Source organism: Vombatus ursinus, unplaced genomic scaffold (genome assembly GCF_900497805.2).
Source record: "Vombatus ursinus unplaced genomic scaffold, bare-nosed wombat genome assembly UNPS02014945.1, whole genome shotgun sequence".
Classification (NCBI taxonomy): Eukaryota; Metazoa; Chordata; class Mammalia; order Diprotodontia; family Vombatidae; genus Vombatus; species Vombatus ursinus.
In genome coordinates, this window is record NW_020954723.1 from 18,883,458 (window position 1) to 18,905,941 (window position 22,484).

The 22,484-nt window shown below is 37.4% G+C and overlaps 1 protein-coding gene across 1 annotated transcript in view; it reads right to left on the bottom strand.

Annotated features, from left to right (window-relative positions):
• NRXN3 (neurexin 3) overlaps positions 1–22,484 on the bottom strand; it is a 1,892,810-nt gene that overhangs the window by 1,018,382 nt on the left and 851,944 nt on the right. The window contains exons 11-13 of the mRNA XM_027844705.1: positions 17,551–17,932; positions 15,281–15,471; positions 14,665–14,838 (exon numbers count right to left, since the gene is read on the bottom strand). Of these exons, the coding sequence (XP_027700506.1) occupies positions 14,665–14,838; positions 15,281–15,471; positions 17,551–17,932 (747 nt within the window). The remainder of the gene's footprint in view (positions 1–14,664; positions 14,839–15,280; positions 15,472–17,550; positions 17,933–22,484) is intronic.

A 22,484-nucleotide genomic window follows, 5' to 3' on the forward strand; every position in this document is an offset into this window, starting at 1 on the left:
ATACACCAGATGAAAATGATGAATCTTAGAAAAAGAAGCTGCAACTTCTAAGACTTCAACAGGAAGAACCACTCTTTAGAAGTCCTTATTTAAGATCATTGAAGTTATTTTTTTGGCCACTTGTCTGACGTGCAAATGTGACTTCAGCCTGACAAAAACAATTACATTCAGATATTCTTTTGCTTTGTCCAGGTTTAACTTGGTTGTATAACCTAAATGTTTTTTGGTGTTACTGAATCTCCTAAAGTACAATTTTAATCATTATTTCTATCTGCTTCCCCTAAAAAAATTAATTAAGAATAATTAAGTACAGAGAGACAGGGTGGCATAGGAAACAGAGAGGTGCCTTTGAACAAGGAAGACCTGAGTTCATGTGCACCCTCTGGCACATCCTGGCTTTCTGATGCTGGGCAAGTCTCTGAACCCCTAAGTACTCTAGGCAGCTCTCAAAGATTATAAATGGCAGAGTAGGGGTCTCCTCACCCTGGACTTCCCTAAAACAATGAAATCACAGGTCCAGTTCCTATCCTTATTTAAGGGCATTCTAACAAAAAAAATCAAAAATATTGTTTAACTTAAAAAATAACAAAGGCTCATTCCTTTCCCAAACCTTTATAGGGACATGAAGAAGGGGGTTAAAAATGATAGAAATAAATAGGATAGGATATATATACATGAGGCAAGATGTAAAGGTCATGGTTCACTTGTGGCTATGGCAGCCTTGTCCAAATACATGTTGATAGTAGGTATAGTCTACCTGCACAACCGAGATTAATAGAACTGCACAAGTAGCACCCTTGCATTTAATTTGGAAAGTATCTATGGTATGCCCTGTGTCCATAGAGTAAGAATGAGAATAGATTTTATTATGTTTACAGATGTTCTTTTTTCCTTCCTCATATCAGGATATTAGGATTTATCAGAAAAGTGCCTAAACTCTTACTCACCACTGAGAATGGACCAAATTTCCCTACGTTAGTAAATTCTTTCTGAGTAGTCTTTCCTAGTCCCTATCCTATCATCCCTTTCACCAAAGGGCAGTCCTTTTTCTGCATTTGGACAAACTGCAAAGTACATTTAATTAACAGAAATGCCTTCTTCAGATTTGGAGAAGCTCACTTATGCTCTGAAATTTCCCCATTTCTAGCTGTTTGCTGCTCAATAAGGGGCAACGTTCTCTGACTGACCTCTCCTTGATCACTTACATAGTAGATCCTCTCAGGACAGGAGCAGACAATTGTAACCTTGATGAAGAGCAGGATGCCTAAGCAGCTTATTCCCAATAACACATGGTCCATTTGAGCAGAAATGTTTTCATCCCTCATGTTCAGGCCAAAATGGAAGAGAGGGATATCTATGACTGAAAGTCATGTTATTAATGATTCTATGATATGATTATATGAGTCGCTGAGAGACCTGATTTTTAACAGCACACAGTGCCAATGAAGTCAAGGTTGTGCCTCCCAGTCCCTCTGTAGGTCAGGTAGATCTGAATATCTACAGGGGGAGAAAAAAACTTTTTTCACAGCCGGGAGACATTCAGTCCTGATCTGCTTTCTTGATTAGGCACCTCCTTGATTAGAAAGAGGGCTGAAGGTGAGAATAAGCACGGATGACTACAGAGGAAAACTAACTCAAGGTCAGTCATTACTATAGTCTTTGTAATGATAATAACTGGAATTTCTGTAAGTGGTTGACTGTTTGCAAAGCACTTTACATACACTAATAATAGCTATATGGTGTTTTATGATTTTCAAAGCTCTTCATAGATACTATCTCATTTGATACAACAACCCTGTGAAGTAGCTGCTATTATCCATTTTATAGATATTAGAAACTAAGGCAGAGAGGTTAAATGACTTGCTGACAATTACATATCTCTAACCACCTGAGGAAGGATTTGAACTCAGGTCTTCTTGAATCCACTTCTGACATTTATTTCCACTGTACGACCTAGCTGTCATTTGATTCCCTTAACAACTCTCTGAAGGATAAGTAGTGAAAATCTTATTATATCCATTTTAATAATAGCTAGCATGCACATAGTGCTTTAAGGTTTGCAGAATGCTTTCCAAATATCTCATTTAATCTTCACAACAATCCCCTGGTGGAGGTGTTATTGTTGTTGTTATTCTCATTTTACAAATGAGGAAATATATATATGTAGAGAGAGAGAGAAAAAGTGCCTTGTCCAGGATCACTCAGATAATAAGTATCTGAGGCTGGATTTGAATTCAGGTTACCCTGACTCCAGATCTAGCACTCTATCCGCTATACCCCCAGACACTTTTGCATAAGAGGATTCTAAGGCTTTATTGTTCAGTGACTTGCTAAGCATTGAACAACTAGTATCAGAAGAAAGATTCTAATTTAAGTCTGTCCAAATTCAAAATCCAGCAAGCCTACAAACCTGAAAGAAAGAAAAACAGTGGCTTTTACTCTTGTGTTAGGGAAGAAGAGAAACTGTGTCCTGGAAAGGCTGGCCAATGAAGGCAGTGCCTCATCTTCTGACTCTTATTACTGTTTCTATTCCATTGGACAGCATCATTTCATGTAATTTTTAATAATCTGGATATGATAAATCTTATGACTACTACCAAATTCTTATAACCTTGGTGGGATAACAGATATTTTTTCATTGCTTGTCCTATTAAATTACTCTGTGGCTGTGAGCTGTTACCACACATCCTTGAGGTCCATGAAAGTTTATTGAGTCAGATCCCCTTCACTGACACAGAGAAACATGACATGGATGATGAGATTTTGATATGAATTTTAGAGTCTTTGAGGTGGGAAAGGGCTGTCAAAACTACTTTGGCATGCTGGGAACTCAGGGTCAGAGATTATTTTCATTTTTGATGATGTCCACAGGGCCTTTGGGTAGATAATGTCACCAAGCCAAACAAGCCTTAAATATTCCCATTTGTAAGGTAGCATTAATTAATATTCACCATTTTCCTTCACAGGACATTATTAAGAATTGGATGTTTCTAAAATACTTTGATTTTCTTTCCAAGGTGGCAGTCTAAATACAAAACAACAGGATGGTAGTTGTTTGCTTTGTCTTCTCATCGAATTTTGACCATTCAAGCAAATATACAGCTGCCACACTAGGAGGACACATTATTTATAGTTTATAATGCAACATAAAGAGCTCTTATTTTGAAATTTAGAAGCAGAAAAGGACCTTGGAGATGACAAAATCTAACTTAATCTTTTCATAGATGAGGAAACTGAGGCCAGAAGATTAAATAACTTGTCCAAGGTCATACAAGTAGTAAGTGACACAGTTAAAATTTGAACCCAGTTGCTCTAATTCCGAAGCTAGCACTCAATACTACACTATTGTGCTTTTCACTCAGCCCAAACTTTTCTGGCTATAAATTTTGAATTGTCTTTTGCAGAGGGTGTAAGTGCACACTCTTAAGCCTGTGCCTTTATGTTTTAAAAGCAACATTAATTAAAAAAACAAAACAAAACAAAACAAAACAAAACAAAACAAAAAAACAATTCTGGAAATAAGAAAATCCTTCAGTATCAGCCAGAACAATCTGTTCAATTCCCATTGCTAAAAGGCAAGAATTAAGGATTTGAAATTTGAGAGTTAAAAACAGCTCCTTTTAATACTACTATTTCCAGATATTTAAGATAGCCTATAGCTACTGAGGCTGCTGGGTGCATTAGAAGAAGAAATCATTTCCCATTTGTTGTTCTCTGTCCATACTTTCCACATTTGTTGGAGAAGTCCACATTTGCATATTTAAGGCAAGATCAGCTCCTTATAGCATGCAGAAATTCCACCCATTTACATTTTACACATGTTTGTTGACTAATTTACCTTACCAGGCACTTCCCTGATTTGTCTCAAATCTCACTTTAGGAGGGAAAGTTACTTCGCCAGTATGAGTAGACTGGGGCTAATCATACAGTCTGAAATACCTTAAATGGCTCTTTTCCTCTACCACTCACTGAAATCTAGTTCTCTCCGGATAACACAGCCTCCCTGGCCTCCTTTTCCAGCCATGACTGCACTTTAACTCATTCCCTTAACTCCCTGGTCAAGGTGGGGGAGTTGGAATACTCCTTATTTCCCACTGTCACCTCCAGGTTCTCCCACTGCCACCATCACCTACCCTCCTTTGTAGTTCATTCACTCTACATCTACCACAGAATCAAAATCCTGTAGCTGTTGATTAGCAACTTCCAGGACTCTCTTCTTTTGTCAATGAGTTCAGTGTCTTTTCAGTCTTTCTCTCTTCAATTCCTGCCCTCATACTAGAAGACACTTCAACATACACATTGATATCCCCTCAAATAGCCTAAATTCCTAGTTCCTTAACTTTCTCATATCTCATGACCTGTTCCTCCACCCCACCTCAGCCACATACAGAAATATCCTTGGATCTAGACATCACCCACAAATGTGGCACTTCATTGTTTGTGAACTTTAAAGTTCCCTTATCTGGTCAAAATTCGTTGTATTCTCCCTCTCCCTTGCCACTTCAAACCCTGTTCTTTATCCACACTGTGAACACCCTAACCTCTAATTCCTGGACCCTTTGGTTCTTTTCCAAGATATCACTTCTGCTCTAGCTACTCTCTCCTGACCCTTTGGTAAACCAGTTCAACTCTGCACTGTCTTAGTCTCTTCAATGTCGTGCCTGCGGAAAATCATGAAACCATGCTAAATGGGTCTATTACAAATTTATGTTATATAACCTCAACTGAAATCTCGCTGATTTAAGGAAATCCTTTTAAATCTCTAATTAACTCATCATCTAGCACAGGCCATCCCTGACTCTAGACCATTCCCATCGGGTGTTCCTTTATGCCTGGAATTCTCATCTCTGCTCCTGGGCTCCCTGGATTCCTTCAGGTCCCAGCTAAAATCCCACCTTTTACAAGAAGTTTTTCCAACCTCCCTTAATTCTAGTATCTTCCTTTTGTTGATTATTTTCAACTAATCTTGTATATAATCTTGTTTGTACATATAATTTGCTTGTTGTCTCCCTCCTCCCATTAGACTACAAACTCCTTAAGAGGAGGGACTGTTTTTGCTTTTCTTTTTTGCTTTTTCTCAGCACTTAACAAAATTTCTGGCACATAGTAGGTACTTAATAAATATTTATTGACTGAATGACATATGGAATCATTTTTGAAAATGTCTCTGTTTTTTTCTGGCTCCTTTGATCAAACTTCTCCCCTCCCTCTATCATGCACTGGGAAGAAAAAAAAAATTATATGGGAGAGGAGAGGAGGAAAAATTAGAGTGAAATTTAAGAAACCTGCTGCCTCTACCCCTAGTAAGTTGGATAGCAAATGATCAAGAAGCATATAATTTTAATCCTGTGAGGCAAAATAGGCAGCCTGCTTATACTGTCACTGCATTAGAGTTCAAGGAGTCAATCCCCTCTCTGTGAGTGTAATTAGAGAAGTAAAAGAAAGGCAAAACAAACAGGCAACCATCTATTGATACTTAACCCCTTCTTTCTATGCTCAATGATGGACTCTTAAGAGTTAATATTACTGGGGGAGCATTAAATTGAGTTTTCATTCTCCTTTTGCCCAGAACCAACATAATTGTGAGCCAGGATGGCAGAGGCCCCAGACACATAGAAATGGTCCCAGATGCCAAGATGAATCAGCAGTAGAGGCAATTAAACAGAATCACCAATTTTAGAGTTGGAAAGGACCTTAGAGGACATCTAGCCCAACACATACCTGAACAAAAATAATTTCTAGAACCTATTCAAAAACTGGACATCTAACCTCTTTCTTAATGTCTCCAGTGATGGCGAAATCTACTATTCCCCAAGGCAATTAATTTCATTTTGGGAGAGCTCTAATTGTTGAGAATTTTTCTTTAGTTTAAACCTAAATTTGTTTCTTTTCAACTCCTTCCATTCCTCCGAGTTCTACCTGGTAGGGACAAATAAGTCTAATATCTTTTCTGTTATGTCTCTTTAAGTACAGGAAGACAGTTGTGTCCCTCCCTCACCCAATTCTTCTCTTCTTCAAGATAAACGTGCTCAAAAGCTCAACCTTCTCAAAATATCTTCCCTTAGATGAAAATCTAATAGGTGTCATCTAGAGTACAATGAAAAAAAAGTTATATAAAAATTCCTAGCCTTTAGGACAGCTCATTGACTCTCCAGCCTTCTTTCTTATCATTGAATCTGATTTATATAAGCTAAGAAATAAGTGTCTGAATGTATACTCAAATTGCATTGCTACTGAGAGAGAAACATAGACTACTTTAGATCCTTAAAATTGGATTTTCAACCAGTCAGGAGGCTAGACCTTTTGAGCTGTATTTTTGCAACTCATCTAAGAGAAGAAGAAAAAAGAAACACAAAATAAAACAAAATGACTTTGTTTCCCTCAATTTTAGAGAAGAAGCAGCAAGGACTATAATTGGGAATCTCAATTCAAATCTAGCCTATCTTATTGTCTCCAATAACGACAAACTTTTAAGGAAAATGCCTTCATCATTTGTATGGTTTCAAGCCAGAGGTTCAGGCACAGACCAATTGACAAATATAGCTGCAGTTTATAGAGTTTAAGGAAACAGATTGGGAAGAAGTGTGGGAAAAACACCGAATTTCTCACTGCCCAGATAAAAGTGTAGGATTAAAGGGGAATGGGACAAGTGGAAGAGGACCAAAAATTCTGCAAGTAATTTAGGTACCCTTGAATGCCTAAATTCAACCTATCAGTTGGTTTTCTGAAAATAAGCAACCTCTAGATTCCAGGTGTCCCCAATGCTTCATCAAGGCTTTTTAAAATTACATTGTAGGATAATCCTGAAAATTAATCCAAACACATTGAAAAGGAAAACTGGGAGCTGGGAATTATACGAAAGAATAGAGAAACAAATTTAAGTGAAAATATCTTGATTCAATACCCAGAATAAAAGGGAAGAATTATTATTTATATCCTGGACCTTATGGCCCTCCCAAATAAACACTGATCTAGCTCTAGACTGAATCCCATGAAATATAACCTCATTTTAAAGATTCTCTTTTTTAGTGTTTAGACTGATGGGAAAACTTTCTCTCTCTCTCTCCCTCTTTCTCTCTCTCTCTCCCTCTCACTCTCTCTCTCTTTCTCCCTCTCTCTCTCTGTCTCTGTCTCTGTGTCTCTCTCTGTCTCTCTCTGTCTCTCACTCTCTCTCTTTATCTCTCGCACTCTCTTGCGCTTCTCTATCTCTGTGTCTCTATGTGTCCCTGTCTCTCTGTGTCTGTCTGTGTCTGTCTCTCAGGCTCTCTGCCTCTTTCTCTCCATCTCTCTCACACACATTTATTTGTCATTGATTATGTGAAGGGTTCAGTGCTGGGTATATAAACACACGCAAAAAAAATAGTCTCTGACTTAAGGAGCTTCCCTCTTCCAGAAATATAACTACCAATTCTGGTCTAGGTCAAAAACCACAAAATGTGCTTGGGAAAAACAGCACACACAAAAAAGTACAAGTCTTTTTTTTTTTTTTTTTTACAGACAAATTTGGTTGGGGGGAATTTGGGGAGAATGAATGAATAAATGAGCAATTAATTATAGGTGCTTACTATGTGCCAAACATTGGGCTAACTATCTGGGAAACTGGAGGTTATTCCTGCTGTCAAGGAGCTCACATACTAGTTGGTGGAAACAATACAAAAGAAGGTCCTAAAGGACAGATGGAAAGACTCAGAAGTCCTAAACCTGAAGCAGAGGAGTGGATGGCAAGGAAAGCATGACCTCATGCCCTGGCATACAAAAACCCATGGCTTGGAGAGACCCTGTGACCCTGCCCAGTGCGTGGGAGATAGGGAGCCCAGGACAGTATTGCTTGGAAGACTAAATGCTTGGGGAGGGAATAGGGTGAGGATGGGCTAAGAGGGAGCTCCTTTAGCTGGATGGGCAACATAACCATCTGATAGCTTCCTCTTCTAGTTAATTATCCTCACTAACATGGGGCTGACCAGAGCTATTCTTATCTGCTGAAGGCGTACAAATGCTGTCAGTGCTTTGTAAAATTTCAGTGTCCTGGGACAAAATCCCAATTGCCTCAATGCTTAGTGCTTTGTTTCTTCATATGGAAAATAAAAGACTTTTTGACATCTTAAAATTCACAGGAAAAAGAGAGCAAATTACTTGTGAGTGGGCCCGTAGAGGTTGCTATTCTCACTAATACAACAGAATTGAAAATTTAAGGTGAGGGGACAGCTAAGTGATGCAGTGGATAGAGCACTGTACCTGAAGTCAGGAGGACCTGAGTTCAAATACAGCCTCAGACACACAACATTTACTAGCTGTGTGACTCTGGGCAAGTCACTTAACCCTAACTGCCTCCACTTAAAAAAAAATTAAGGTGAGAAATATATTTCTTTCCTAGTCAGATCACACCAATGGACACCCCTTACTGTACCTCAGTTGACTGCAGTAGAGGTCTCCCACTTACTTGAGCAACGATCTTGTTTGGATGAACACTCTTTGCTTCAAATAGTTCATAATGAAGTTGACAAAATTATCTTGCTTGACACTTTCAACTGTCATGCTTCAGAAATCAAAGTCCAAAATGGTGTTAAATAAATACAGTGATCTTATATTTTGCTTTCCTCCAGAAAAATCTCTATTTCTAGAACAATATTCTACCCCTCAAGATAAAGCAACAATTCAGAAAAAAAAAAACAAAGACAGTCAGTCCTGAGTGCACTAGTAAGTCTGCTGGTTTGTCCAGGTAAATCATTTCACTACCTATAGTTCATTTTTATTTTATTTAACCATTGAGCATGATCTCCCCTTATCTTTCGAGATGAGAGACACATGGCACTATGATAAATTAGAATGGTTTGTCTGCATAAGAGGGATAGATAGGGGAAGAGAGAGAGAGAGAAACAGGGAGAAATAAAGAGAGACAGAGACAGGGAAAGAGAGAAAGAAGAAAAGGAGATAAATGGAGAGGAAGCGAGAGAAAGAGAAGTAGAGAGACAGAGAGAGAAAATACCCAAATATGCATGTTTCATTTCATAATCAGTTACCATAACTGTGCCACAGGTGTGGATGAAGACATTGATGTATGACTAATGGTCCTTTCCACAGTGTCAGTAATACAATACCTAAAGACATAGTCTCCAATACCCTTTCCCTGAGCCAGGAAAAGAGAATGATAAAAAAGAAAGAATATTGTCAGTTCTTGCTCTAACCAGTCAGCTGAGTGGCTTATGAATGTGGAACAGGGTTCATCTAAATGTGACAGCAAACAAAGACTCGCTGATGACTGCAATTCTTTAATTGAGGACAACATTAAAAAAGATGATATCGTGAAGAAAAGTTTGACTGAAGTGATGATGTTTTGATCAATTTGTATTAGGAAAAAAAAAATCCCAACGTGGCCACCTCTCTATATGAATCCTATGTCTTATTTTTCTAAGTGTGAAGGAGAGCAAGGGATCTGGGAGCATCTAAGTTGATTTCCCCACACAAATAGTATATTTATTTTGTTATGCATAGTAAATCCCATCATAAACCACATAAAGAAGCTAAGGATTCTATTGTATTTACTTTGTACATGTTTATATTGATATGTGTGCATGCTTAGTTTCCTTCTGTAGAAAATAAGCTCCGTAGGCTAGGGATTGATAACCATAGAGATAATTTGCAGCAGTTGAACAGGTAAAAGGAAAAAGGAAAACTTTCAACAAAGGCCTGAGTGTTTTAAGTCAAGGAGACCTAAGTACCAATATGTACGTAACCATTTCTGGAAGGCGTCATTTTGAATGGTACGGTGAAGCGGTTTCTGCCACAGATGTTTTCTGACATCTAACATGCAGACATGATATTTAGGATAAATTCAATAACTTTCTTTCCCAATAGCACTATTACTTTGTACCTCAAAACAGGGAATAAAAGTGCTCAACTAAAATATTAATATCTTCAATGGGAGATAGAAATCACTAAATACATTTTATAGCATTCATATCCCCCAGAATACTTTTTAAAAATCTCTCAAATGAATTTAGAGAAAATGACATTCTCTTTCAAAGGTCCATATATTCAAATGGTCCACCTGAGTAAATGACCTCTGTGAGGCCATAGATAAGAAATCAAAAGCCCAAGGCACCGTCTTTTCCAGTAAGAGCTGGTTTTCATCTATAGAGTGGCAGCTAGATGTTTAATAGCTGCTATTTGAAAAACCATTAAACATTTCAAGAAGTTGACCCATTTACTTACAGATAGTAACTATACAAGATGCTGTCAAACCTCTTTTGTCACCAAAATACTGCCTTCCTCCATTCCCTTGATGCCAACTATAAAGCCATTTTTAATTTTTTTTTAATCTTCTGCTTCTTGCCTTCCTTTCTGGAAAGCAAACTGCTCACACACCTCCACCCACCACAATTCCTATTGACCAAGAGGTGTGACTGCATGGAAGCCTCCAAAGAAAAAATACTAAGGAATTATACAGGGCATCTTTCAGTCCAAAGTGGTAATGGGAACAAGAACCTTCTCTACCTTGCAGGTCAGCTTTGGTCAAGGCAACTTTGTTAGCAAAAAAAAACCAGAAAAATAAAAGCGAAAACAATAACCAGAGGTTAGTAAGAGGCAGATTAAACCAGGGTGACATTACAGAAAAAGAAAAGCAATCAGCATAACAAACATAGCCAGGTCATACAATGAATAAGCACATGGGTGATACACAAATGGAGCAAAAACAGCCTGGCCCAATGAACTCAAAGACAAAAAGACGGATCAGGGGGGTTGGTAAGAGCCAAGATGGTGTCCAAGTCAGCCAAGCGAGAGCAGTGCAAAACCAAACACAGCAAAGCATAAGTAATGGGCAACAATCTCACATTCACAATGGCAACTCCAAAACAGAAAATCAAGAGCAAATGGTTTTCAAGGAATCTAGCTAAGCAAAGAGAAATAAAAAAGAAGAATTTCATGGCAGGGCAGGGTGAGAGATGTGTAGGGGACTCAAAGGGTACAAAAATTCTGAACATTGAAAAATTAAACATGAAGCATCCATTTAAGGTGCCCCTTCCACAAGTGATACCAAAGAAGGTCGTACTCAAATCACACACTTATTCAACTGTTGACACAAAGGGATTTGGGGACACTAAACACATCTAGGTTTTTTCTTCAGGGTGGTTTTAAGTACAAATAAGATTGCTGCTGCAAAACTTCAAACCCATAGCCAGAAACCATTGCCTCTTTATTTTATCTCATTGAGGCTTGGGAATTACCATGTCAATGTCCCCTAACCACTCTCCCCCACAACCTACCAGCACCACCAACATTTATATATTATTATGTAAAGAGTTTCTACCTACTACTGTGGGAAAACATTTATGGTTCACTCAGTCGTTCTTGGTCTTTCTAGAAGAACTACAAGGGAGCCTATAATCCCTCAGGAGAATAGCCATTAAAGATAAAATAGCCATTAAAGACAAGATAAAAATCCAACCTCAGTGATTAAAATGGGAGTATTGGCAGGAGAAGACATGTGGTTGATGCCATGTGTCCACTTCAATTAAAGAGAGCCATATACCAAAGAAAGCTTGATTTATTTTTTATAAGACATCAAGAGATCATCATTTAATTCTCTTGTTTTCTTTAGTGAATCAGAGATAGTGAGGGAAAAGTGACCTTTTTTTTATTATTAATAGAAAAGTCAACAATTCCATTAAGATCATAGGATCATAAATCAGGTTCCAAAGAGCCAGAAGGGACCTCAGGGGCCATCTAGTCCAACAGTCTCATTCTACAAATGAGGAAACTGAGGTCCTGAGAGGGTGACTTGTCTAGTGTCACAAAAGTGACAGGAGGCATTACCAATGGCTATGATAAGAATATTTAACCTGTCTTAGTCTATTTGCTCCATAGGTGTGAGAGTGAAATACATTCACTTTAGACTTATTATTATGAGATACAGGGTTTATCTAGAAGCATTCTCTCCATTCCTTCTCTTGTTCTATAAATGAGCACTATTAAAAGAAACGTGAACCTTTTCCTATGGTTCCCATCAAATTAACATCTAAAAACATTTATGAGGTTATTGTGCAAGTTACATAATTTGAAAAACCCAAGATGACAATAATCCCTCTTTTTAGATTCTCATGTTTGTGTGTGCATGTGTGTGTCTCCATGCAGATGCATTGTAAGGGTCAAAGGGTGGCTTTCCTTCCTCCTTATACTCTTAATAGTTCTATTTCACAAATTTATGGAAACACCTGGGAACTCTTACTGGGACTTTCAAAATGGTACATAGTTCCAAAAACATCAATTTATGGCTTAATTCACTTTTCAGGCATTCTGTTCCTGGCCACTTAAACTAATTAGTCTAGTCATTTATGTATAATAAACAAGGACCTTCTTCCCTTAGCGCTCATCTTCCACTTCAACCCACCTAGTGAGGAGGTTATAATGCTGCACATGTAGCCATCATAATTATCTCCATGGCAACAGAGTGCAATGTTATTAGACCCACAGAGCTTGTCATGGAGTTGATCCATCAAGTCATCATATACGGCTTAGAGCAATCACCCATACTCAAAAGGAAGGTCAGAACCCACCATAATTAATTTCATGAATCACATCAAACTTCATGCCGAATTGTATGGTAGAATTCAGGAAAAGTCCTTCTCAGTTATATAGATAATTTCATTCTTCTCAGAGTTATTAATTATGTTGTATATTTAAAAAATACTCTACATGGTACCCAATTACCTTTAAGATAACAGCTTTTAAAAATTACCTATATAAAAATTTTTGTTTAGAATTCACAATACAATTTAACAACATTCTCTCAAATAGGAGATCAAGGTTTTATTCCTTTGTATATAGCCTATATGTTTTAATATTCTAATTATTTTAAACTATTGAGTTTGAATGGCTCCTAATCAGAAATATCAGTGATGATGACTTGTATTTTAAAGTGACATGCACTTTAATAATAATTTTAAACTTATTAGCTTCTTTGATTTAATTATCTGTTTTACACCACTGTCATTGTAACTACTTATCATTGGAAATCCAATCTTGTTTATATGAATCAAAACTTTAGGTCAGGCACTGAATTCTAAATGCTGGCTCTCTCTGCGTTATAGACAGAGTTCACAATGAAGTTATTCTGTTTCAGTTGAAAAAAGGTGTAAAAGGAGGCACAAAGAAGAACATTTGTTAGAATAAAGGCTGAAATTTAAAGGACAGAGGAATATCAAGCAATACCAAAAAAGTACTTAAGTTATAATCCTCTCCACCTTGTCCACACCATCTCTCTGCCATACATAGTTAAAAGAATTTATCACCACAATATAGAAAAAGGAAAAAAAAAACAGAATGAGATGAAAGGATGCTCTGACTTTTCATTTGAAGAGTAGAGGAAACTGACTCATAAGATACAGGAAATGGCTTCTATGACCACAAACCAGATTGGGTGGACAAGAAGCCTTTTAGAGCATGCTTGATGGACATGAGTGAGCATCCAGTGAACATCAAGGGTGGGTGGGAATGGAATTGAATACTGAGGAAGAAATGAAACAGCACATTTTAAGAAGGTAAATTAATGAGGGCCACAAGAATATATTGCTAGCATAAATAAGGCAACATGAGGCTAAATGAAAAAATTATGAGATCTTGATAATTGATGGAGACTCACTCACTTTGTCTTGCAGCCTAGGTGAAAAATCTCCTTTTGCTATCAGAGATCCAGAGTGTAATGAAATCTGTTAGAGCAGTGTTTCTAAAACTGTTCTGAGGAAACCCAGGAAATCTATGAAATATTCCAAGGCATCCCAAAAGAAAAAAATAGTTGTAATAGATTATAAGCATATACAGAAAGACACTCCTTTTCAGTATCTATCAGTTTTATTAAATGTCTACAATGCACAATGCAGAAAAAACACCAGAGATTGATCAGCATTAATCATATGGCCAAAAAATGGTGTCTTATTGGTCTAGAATTAGTCATTGAACATTTCTAGTAATGTATGATATGAAATCTCTGGGTTATCTGTCTGGAAAGAGTGTGGGTCCCCCTGAAGTTTGGCTCAAAGCTAAGGGTTGGTTTTGCCATACCAAAAGGCTTAAGAACCAGTGATCACTCTAAGAATCACGTGTTCAACACTGCCCTCTGCTGGTGAATATGAGACTGTTACTGACAATTGGACATTCCTCAGAAAGGCTACAAGATGGATCACTTTTGAGAAACAGAAGCAAAAGTTCTTTCTATGCTGTCCGTGTAGGTATACTTGAAGCTTCCTCGCAATGTGACTATATCTGATAAGTAACTGGCTTGTAGCATTTTGATTGCCCCCCCTCCCGATTTGTACTGAATAATTCATTGTCGTTATAATGTTTCTGTCCTTCTTTAAGTCATTCTGGAATTGAAGGTAGAAGTAATGGGTACTGTGATGCCGATGCCAGGCAAAGTCCTTTATAGGCAAGTATGCAGTGCTATAGAAAACATCTGCTCATTGCAACTCTATGAGATTTTTGGCATGTCATAGATTAAACCCAACCATTGGCATGAGTATGTTCATGATGATGAGACCTGAGAGGTTGAAAAAAAGTAAAAGAGAGAATGAGGTGCGGGGGGGGGGAAGGGACAGAAGAAGGATGCTTTGGCAGAGGCAGCAGGTAGGCTGATGCTTGGGACCAGAGTGCAGCTAAAAGAGAGAGTACCTTCACATCCACGCTCGATCTGGCCACTCCTATGAAGAGCATCATTGATCAGATCTGGTAGGCGCCCATTCAAGTCCACAGATGCTAAGCAGCCTTGGAAGCCATCCCGTGAGGCCACAAGCTTTGGGAGGTTGCTATACATGCCTTGGGCAAGGCCAGCCATGTAGAGGTCACCTGAAAAAAAAGTGGGTGTCAAGGAGATGAGGGACATGAGTCCAGGTGTCTAATCTTTGAACTCTGAATTAGTTATAGGAGATTTAATATAGCTGAGGGGAGGGGAATGTTTCAAGTAAATATATACATAAGCCTGCTAAAATCCCTAAATTCTGAATCATAGAATTTCTTTTATTGAAAAGTAACCACTCCAACACTACATTGATAAGTGATGAAAAATTTACAGAACATCTATATTCACACAGCTACAAATATTCAAGCAACTTTTGAGGTATGGCCAAATAGAAAAAAGAAAGAATTAAACTTTGGAGTGATAATTCAACATAGTTGCATCACTCTCAACTTGATAAATTTATCTCACTTCTATACAGTTTTCCTTTGAAAATGAGTAAAATTAAAAAAAAAAACAAGCTAGAAAGGTCAAGCTTTCTATAGAATTTACCTTTCAGATCCAGATTTTTGGCACCATTGATAACCTGAGTGACCACCTTGTTATCCACCTTCAGGCTGTGAGTATTACTGTTGTCCCGGGTGATGACAACGTTATGCCATTGATTATCATTCAGTGGTCGGTCGCTATTGCCTTTGATGACATTGGGACCATTTCCAAGGTCAAACACATAGTGTATATAGCTGTGAAGGGCAAAAAAAAATTACTTGATGAAATACTGGTCTTCAAAATGGTCTTGTATATATAAAAATATTCACATAAATATGCATATGCTTATCATAGTAAAATGATAAAAATAATTGCATATAAAATAGATTATACATATATACAGTCACATCCATAGTCACAGATTATTTCTTAACATTCTACAATGGGATCACTGATACACTATATGAGGTGCCAAGCAATATTTCCCATCCCCAGAAGAGGGTCTTTCAATACATCGGTCTGCAAATCAATGACTTGATCTTATGTGATTCATATTAACACAGTACTCGCTTTTAGTCTTTCACTTCTAAAATACTTAACAATCACAAGGTGCTACGGTGAATAAAGTGTTAGATTTGGAGTCAGGAAGATCTGAGCTCAAATCTTGCTCTAAACACTTACTAGCTGAGAGTACCTAGGCAAGTCACTTAAATCTTTGTCTAATGCATTTTCCTCATCTGTCAAATGGGGATAAAAATAGCACCTCTGCCTATGGGTGTTTGTAAGGATTAAATAGCATAAGTAAACTGCTTTTCAAACCTTAAAGAGTGATATAAATGCTATTTTATTATTATTATTATTTTACAAGTCTAAGAATAAAAGCACATATGTTTTTCATGATCTGCCATATCAAAGAATTCATCACTAAGCAGCCAGCCTATTGATGATGGATCTCTCTTTATTAGCCAAGCTGGTGCTTAGAAAGTAGTCCTGTTGCCAGGACTATACTTGAACTCTTACCAGCATGAAATAAATTAATACGACTTATGCTCTACTGTTGTAGTCCTCGAGACTATAGAGTCACCTCCCCATCATGCTAGACATCAAAGTTGGATTTTATGAGGGCATTGACTTGGGATTTCAAATCCTTGCTTTTCCCTGCTTCCAAGTTCCTTTGTCCAGACTTTCAATGATTCTTTTTTTAGTTTGTTTTTTTTCCTCAATGATTCTTAATAACCACCAAGGCAGGCAGTCCCCAACTTATTGATGGTTATATTCCAGAAGTACATTGGTAGGAACTGAGAATGCATTTTAACCACAGAAACAATATTATATACATGAGAGGCTCTCAAGCTAACTATATAAGGTACCAAGCAATATTCCCTGTCCCTACAATATATGTAACATAGCAAAAGTATCATGAAACCCAACCACCATGTCCAACTATATTTCTGTGGCCAAGGTATTCTGGGTCCCAGCATGAGATACCTCTACTACAAGGTAGAATGGGTGATTTCCTCTTCCTTACTCTATTAATGTGATGAGCAGGTGAAACGGAGTCCCACTCTCCCAACTCCAAATCATTAATGGTGGCTTTGTGGCCTCAAATGGGATTACAGCAGGACAGGATTAGGGGTGAAGTTGGGGGAAAAGACCCCAAGTTCTTGGGCAAGGAGCACTAGGGACAAGACCATATTCAACTCTAAATACCCCTAGAACATTTCTCAGCACTTGATTTACTCCATGGTGACCCTCCTCATTTTTCTCCCCAAGGATTGGCCCGCCTGTTTCCCTAGCCACTGCCAAGAGATAATATGTTTTTGTCTATGTCTGAGACAATTATTCAGATATTCATATGTTAAATTGTTCATATGTTAAAAAATTAAGTTGAGATGGATTTGATTTCACTTCTTGCCTCATTTATCTGTGTATTCAACATACTTGAATAGAAGAATGCAAAAGTACACTTTTAATGTGGTTTCTAGGAAAGTTTTGAGTTATAAAATGAGGTGTTGCCTGTATTCAGTCAATGGTAAACTTGGGAAATATATATATGGAGTTCCTCACTTTTCCATGCCTAAATGATCCCCTAATCACCCTACAAAAGTAATCACAGATAGAATGGAAGTTCTATGAAGGCAAATAATGTTTTATTTTTTCCTTTGTATCCTCAGTTTGTAGCAGTGTCTGGCATATAGTTGGCATTTAATAAATTCACTGACTGATAAAAAGAGGGTGATGAAATTAATTAGCAAAGTAGATTATTTTTAATACCCACTTTGGTTCAATGCTTTCTACCTCAAGTATGAAACATATGCTGGTCAACCACTTACCCTTTGACTAGTTCAACTGCAATAAAATCATTGCCATCCCCACTGTTGAAGAGGATGAAGCCATCAGCTGAGGTGGTCTTAAACTGGAAGAAGAGGTGCATGGAGGTGTAGGCCTGGAGAGTGGCCAAGCTCAGGTAGCTGCTCTTGGTCTTAAAGGTGACAGGGTCAGCAATGATATTTCTCAAGCCAAAACGGGCCTTTAGCTCACAGTAGTCAATGTCACCATTCTTGCACAAATCAATGTAGAGTAATCCATTAAACATGAGGCTCTGCAGGTGGCCAATGAAACTTGAGGGGATAACTGAGATGTAGCGCTTCTCTGTCATGATGCCCGTTTCAATGTTGTGGAATTCTAAGCGTGTATGATCGCCCACCATTGTACCTGCATGAATAATTATCGGGTATGAAAAAAAGAAGAAAGATGTAACCCTTTAGCATGGGGCCAAATCAAGATTTACCAGGTTCAACTTGTTTCTATCTATAACATGAAGAAAAGTAGTCAATTTACCTGAAAAAGATAAAACACCAAATGAACTAACCAACAACATAACTCACTTAAGAAGTGATTAGGGCAACTAGGTGACACAGTGGATAGAACATCAGACCTGGAGTCAGGAAGACTCATCTCCCTGAGTTCTAATATATCGTCAGACACTTCTTAGTTGTGTGACCTTGCAAAAGTCACTTCACCCTGTTTGCCTTAGTTTCCTCATATGGAAAATGAGCTGGAGAAGGAAATGGCAAAACATTCCATTATCTTTGTCAAGAAAATCCCAAATACGGTCATAAAGAGTAAGACACAACTGAAAAAAAAATGAACAACAACAATGAAAAGTAGTGATCTCATTCCTAGGGATCTCACTTCTTAGTCCTCTCATTCCTGAAATATGTTGACAAGCAGATGTTTTAAGTATAAGGTCAGGGCTAACTTGAAAATCAAATAATTATTAATGTGTCCTGCCTCTGTAAAACAATGCTAGGTTTTTCTACTATAAATTATATAAAAAGTAGTCTTTGGTCATCTCCAACTTAGCAAAGTTTCAAGGATACTTCATACCTTTAGTATTCTATACTCTTTTTTTTTTTGAGGCAATTGGGGTTAAGTGACTTGCCCAGGGTCACACAGCTATTAAGTCTCAGGAGGCCAGATTTGAACTCAGGTCCTCCTCACTTCAGGGCCAGTGCTCTATCCACTGTGCCACCTAGCTGCCCCTCTTCTATACTCTTTAATCTTTAGAAGGAGGAATAAATTGTATTTGGAAACAGAAATCTGATGCAGGCACTGTGGGGTTCTTTCTCTATGGCAGAATGTACATAGTAACACATAGGATTGTAACAACAAAATCAAAGTAGAATATTTGAGAGTGAGACCTAGCTCTCACACATTTTTAATAAGTAATTCTCTAATGTGATATACCATGTTTTAATAGAATGGAAACCAATGCTAGAAATTCACCAAAATAATTTTCACAGAACTTGGCATTTACTTAAACTTTCTTTTTCGTTTTGGCACCTGAATTCAGATTATTACTCATAAGTATTTTGTAAATTTCCAAGTGATACATATGTGTGATTTATCATCAGTGAGCAAAAAACAAAACAAAACAAAACAAAACCAAAACAAAACAAACAAAAAACCTAAAACCTAGTTCATATTTTGCAAGTTTTTGAGTGGTTGTTTGGATGTATAATGGTAAATAATATTGATAACTTAAAGGGTATATTCCATAGAGTAATAAAGCAATGATATTGAACTTCCTTAAATATATGAAACAATTAAAAAACTGTAAACATCTTCTGATAATGGATTTCTAAGGATAAAGCAAGCAAATAATTCTTGATATTAAGATGTTTCTTGTTTGAAAATTGCAATAGAATAGTGGAAAGATTATTGATTTCAGTCTAATGCTTTGGGCTTAAATCATCTGACCTCCAGCCCTAACTGTGTGATTTTATTTAACCTCTTATAGCCTAATCCACAAAATGGGAATAATAATACTCATGCATCCTGCTTCATGGGTTTACCAGGTGAAGCAAATACTTTGTAAATCTCAAAGCACTACAAGACTGCTAATGATGATGACTGTGGTGGTGGTGGTGGTGATAATGATGATGTTGATGATGATATGAGAGGCTTCAGGAGGTAAAAGAGAAAGAGCCAGTCTTGGACCCCAGAAGACCCATATTGAAATCTGACCTTTGACACATTCTCTGAATGTGATGCTGGCCAAATCATTTAACTTCTCTGTGCTCTAAGTATTCTCTCAGACTATAAGTTGCTGGGGAGTTGCTTTGGAGTATGGAGTCTGCTCATCTGGGAATTCATTATACCAATGAAATGACATGTCTAGTTCCTCATCTATTATTATTATATTTTAGGTATAATCTAGAGTCTTTGTAAAATGTTTCTAAACCCTTTGTAGGAATGAGATCATTTGGTGGTCAGAGAAGAATGGGTGAAGATGAAAAGGACAAAGAATCAAGCTGAAGAATCAGAAAGAAATGTGAAAAAGAGGATATGAAGAGTATGTGGACTGTGAAGTAGTCTGAAGATTGAATTTTGAGGAGCAGAAATTTGAGAGGACTCAAGAATAAAGAGAAAGACTTGAGAGAAAAGTCTTGAGCTTAAAAAAAGAACTTGAGTTGAAGGACAAGAAAGGAGATGGTAAAGCAAGTGAAAAGAGTTTAGGTGCACCTGTCAAATTGCTAATGAGCTTAACAGAAATGAAAACTCCAGAGCTGAAGATCCACATAAGCATTAGATGTGATAATTACAACAGATGAGAGAGAGAGAGAAGGCATAACCACTCAAAGCTTGTTTTGTTTCTGCTTATCTGCTAAGGAAAATGATTATTTTGATCAGAAAGGAATGAATAAAAATGGCAGATGGTGACTTGAAACCCACAATAAGTGGGATGACAGTAAAAGAACATCAAGCTGCTCTTGATAAGTTGGGGTGACTAAACTCAGATGAAGTACATGCCTGGAAAGTGAAAGACACAGCAGATGTGATTGTGAAGCCACAATTCATGATCTTTGGAAATGTCTAGAGAATGAGATTATTGCTGCAAGTTCAATGTAATGTAAATGTCCCAATTTCTGAAAAAGGAAATAAGTAGAATCTGTAAATCATAGCCTGGCAAGCTTAACTTTGATTTCTGGGAAATTCTAGAATGTTTTATTAAAGGGATTGTTAGTAAGCATTTAGAAAAGGAATGAGTTATCACAAAGAGCTTGGACATGCCTGGCTAACCTCATTTCCTTGTATGACCAATTTACTGGAAGATTAGGGGAATGTTATAGATATAGTTTATGGAGATTTTAATAAAACATTTGAGAGTTTCTCATGTTCTTGTAGACAAGACAGAGAGATGTGGGTTAGATTATATAGTAGTATAGTATGACAAACTAGGAATTATCCAAATGAGTGGGACACAAAGAGCAGTCATTAATGGGGTGATATCAGCTCTGAAAGAGATCTCTAGCAGAGTGCCCCAGGAGTCTGTGCTTGGCCCTGGACTTCTTAAAAATTCAATCAATGACTTGGAGGAAGATATAAAATGAGTAATAAATTTGCAAATGGCATTACAGAGTCAAAATTTGAAAGAATGTTGACAAATGAGCACTTTGGGCTGAATCTGAAAATAAGTTTAGCAAGGATAAATGTAAAGTCTTATGTTTGAGTTAAAAATCAACTTCAGATATTCAAGATAGGAGAGGAATGGCAAGAGAATAGTGTGTCTGATAAGATCAAGTGGTAGAAGGTTAGCTGACTATAAATTCAATATAAGTCCACAGTATCCCATGAAAGTCAGAAACCCCAATATAATCTTAGACTTTGTTAAGAGGGGAAGCCTCCAGGCCCAAAAAGATGACAATGCCTTTGTGCTCAGCCCTTGTGTATCACTATTTTGCATTATCTGGAATATTGTACTCATTCCTATGTGTGACTCATTTTAGGAAAAGCATTGATGAAGTGGAGAGTGTCCAGATGAGGTTGACCAAGATAGAGAAAGACCTCAAGATCATGTCATATGAGGAGCAGTTAATGGAACTGGGGATGTTTAATCTGAATAGGAGGAGACACAACAGTTATCTTAAAGCATACAAACAGTTCTCAATTCGGAGCAGGGTTTAGACTTTGATATTTTGCTTGACAACAGAGGAGAGAACTGGAGAAAAATTGAGCATTTGGAATTGAAACTCTTCAGATGTGAGCATGTTGCAATCCATAACAGTTGAATGACTCTACCCAAAAGATGCTTATATAATTGACTGATGTCATCCTGGAAAGAGATTGTCCCTGGTGGAGGGAGACCCAGAGCTCTGTCCGACACCATGTTCTATTCAACATCATCGTCAATGACTTCGATCAAGGCAAAAATGGCATCCTTTCAAATTTTCAGATGATATTAAACAATATGGTACAGTAAATAGGATGACAACATTTAGAGTTTAAAAATTATCTAAATCCAGACATAGTGAGTTGAAATTAAAATGATATTTAATAAATCCAAATGTAATCGTATAGGCGTGCATTGGGGTGCAAAAATAAACTGCACAAGTATAGAATGCTGGGGATGGAGCAGAAACAGAGAAGATGGGGCTGGAAAGCAATTTACATGCCAACATCTTCTGTTCTAGTGAACTACAAGCTCACTATGAATCAACAACAATGTGATGTGACAGCCAAAAGAGCTAATATAATCTCGCTTTGTGTACTGGAAGTATATGGTCCAAAATTAGGGATGTTATAGTAAGAGTACATTCAAATGACTCAGTTTAGTGCTGAGTACCATATTTATTAAGGATTATGACAAATTGGAAGATGTCTAGAGAAGAGAAAAAGAGGAGGGAGGTAGAAATCACGATGTTGAATAAACTAGGGTTATTTAGCTTGGAGAATAGAAAATGTATAAGGGGCATGAAAGTGC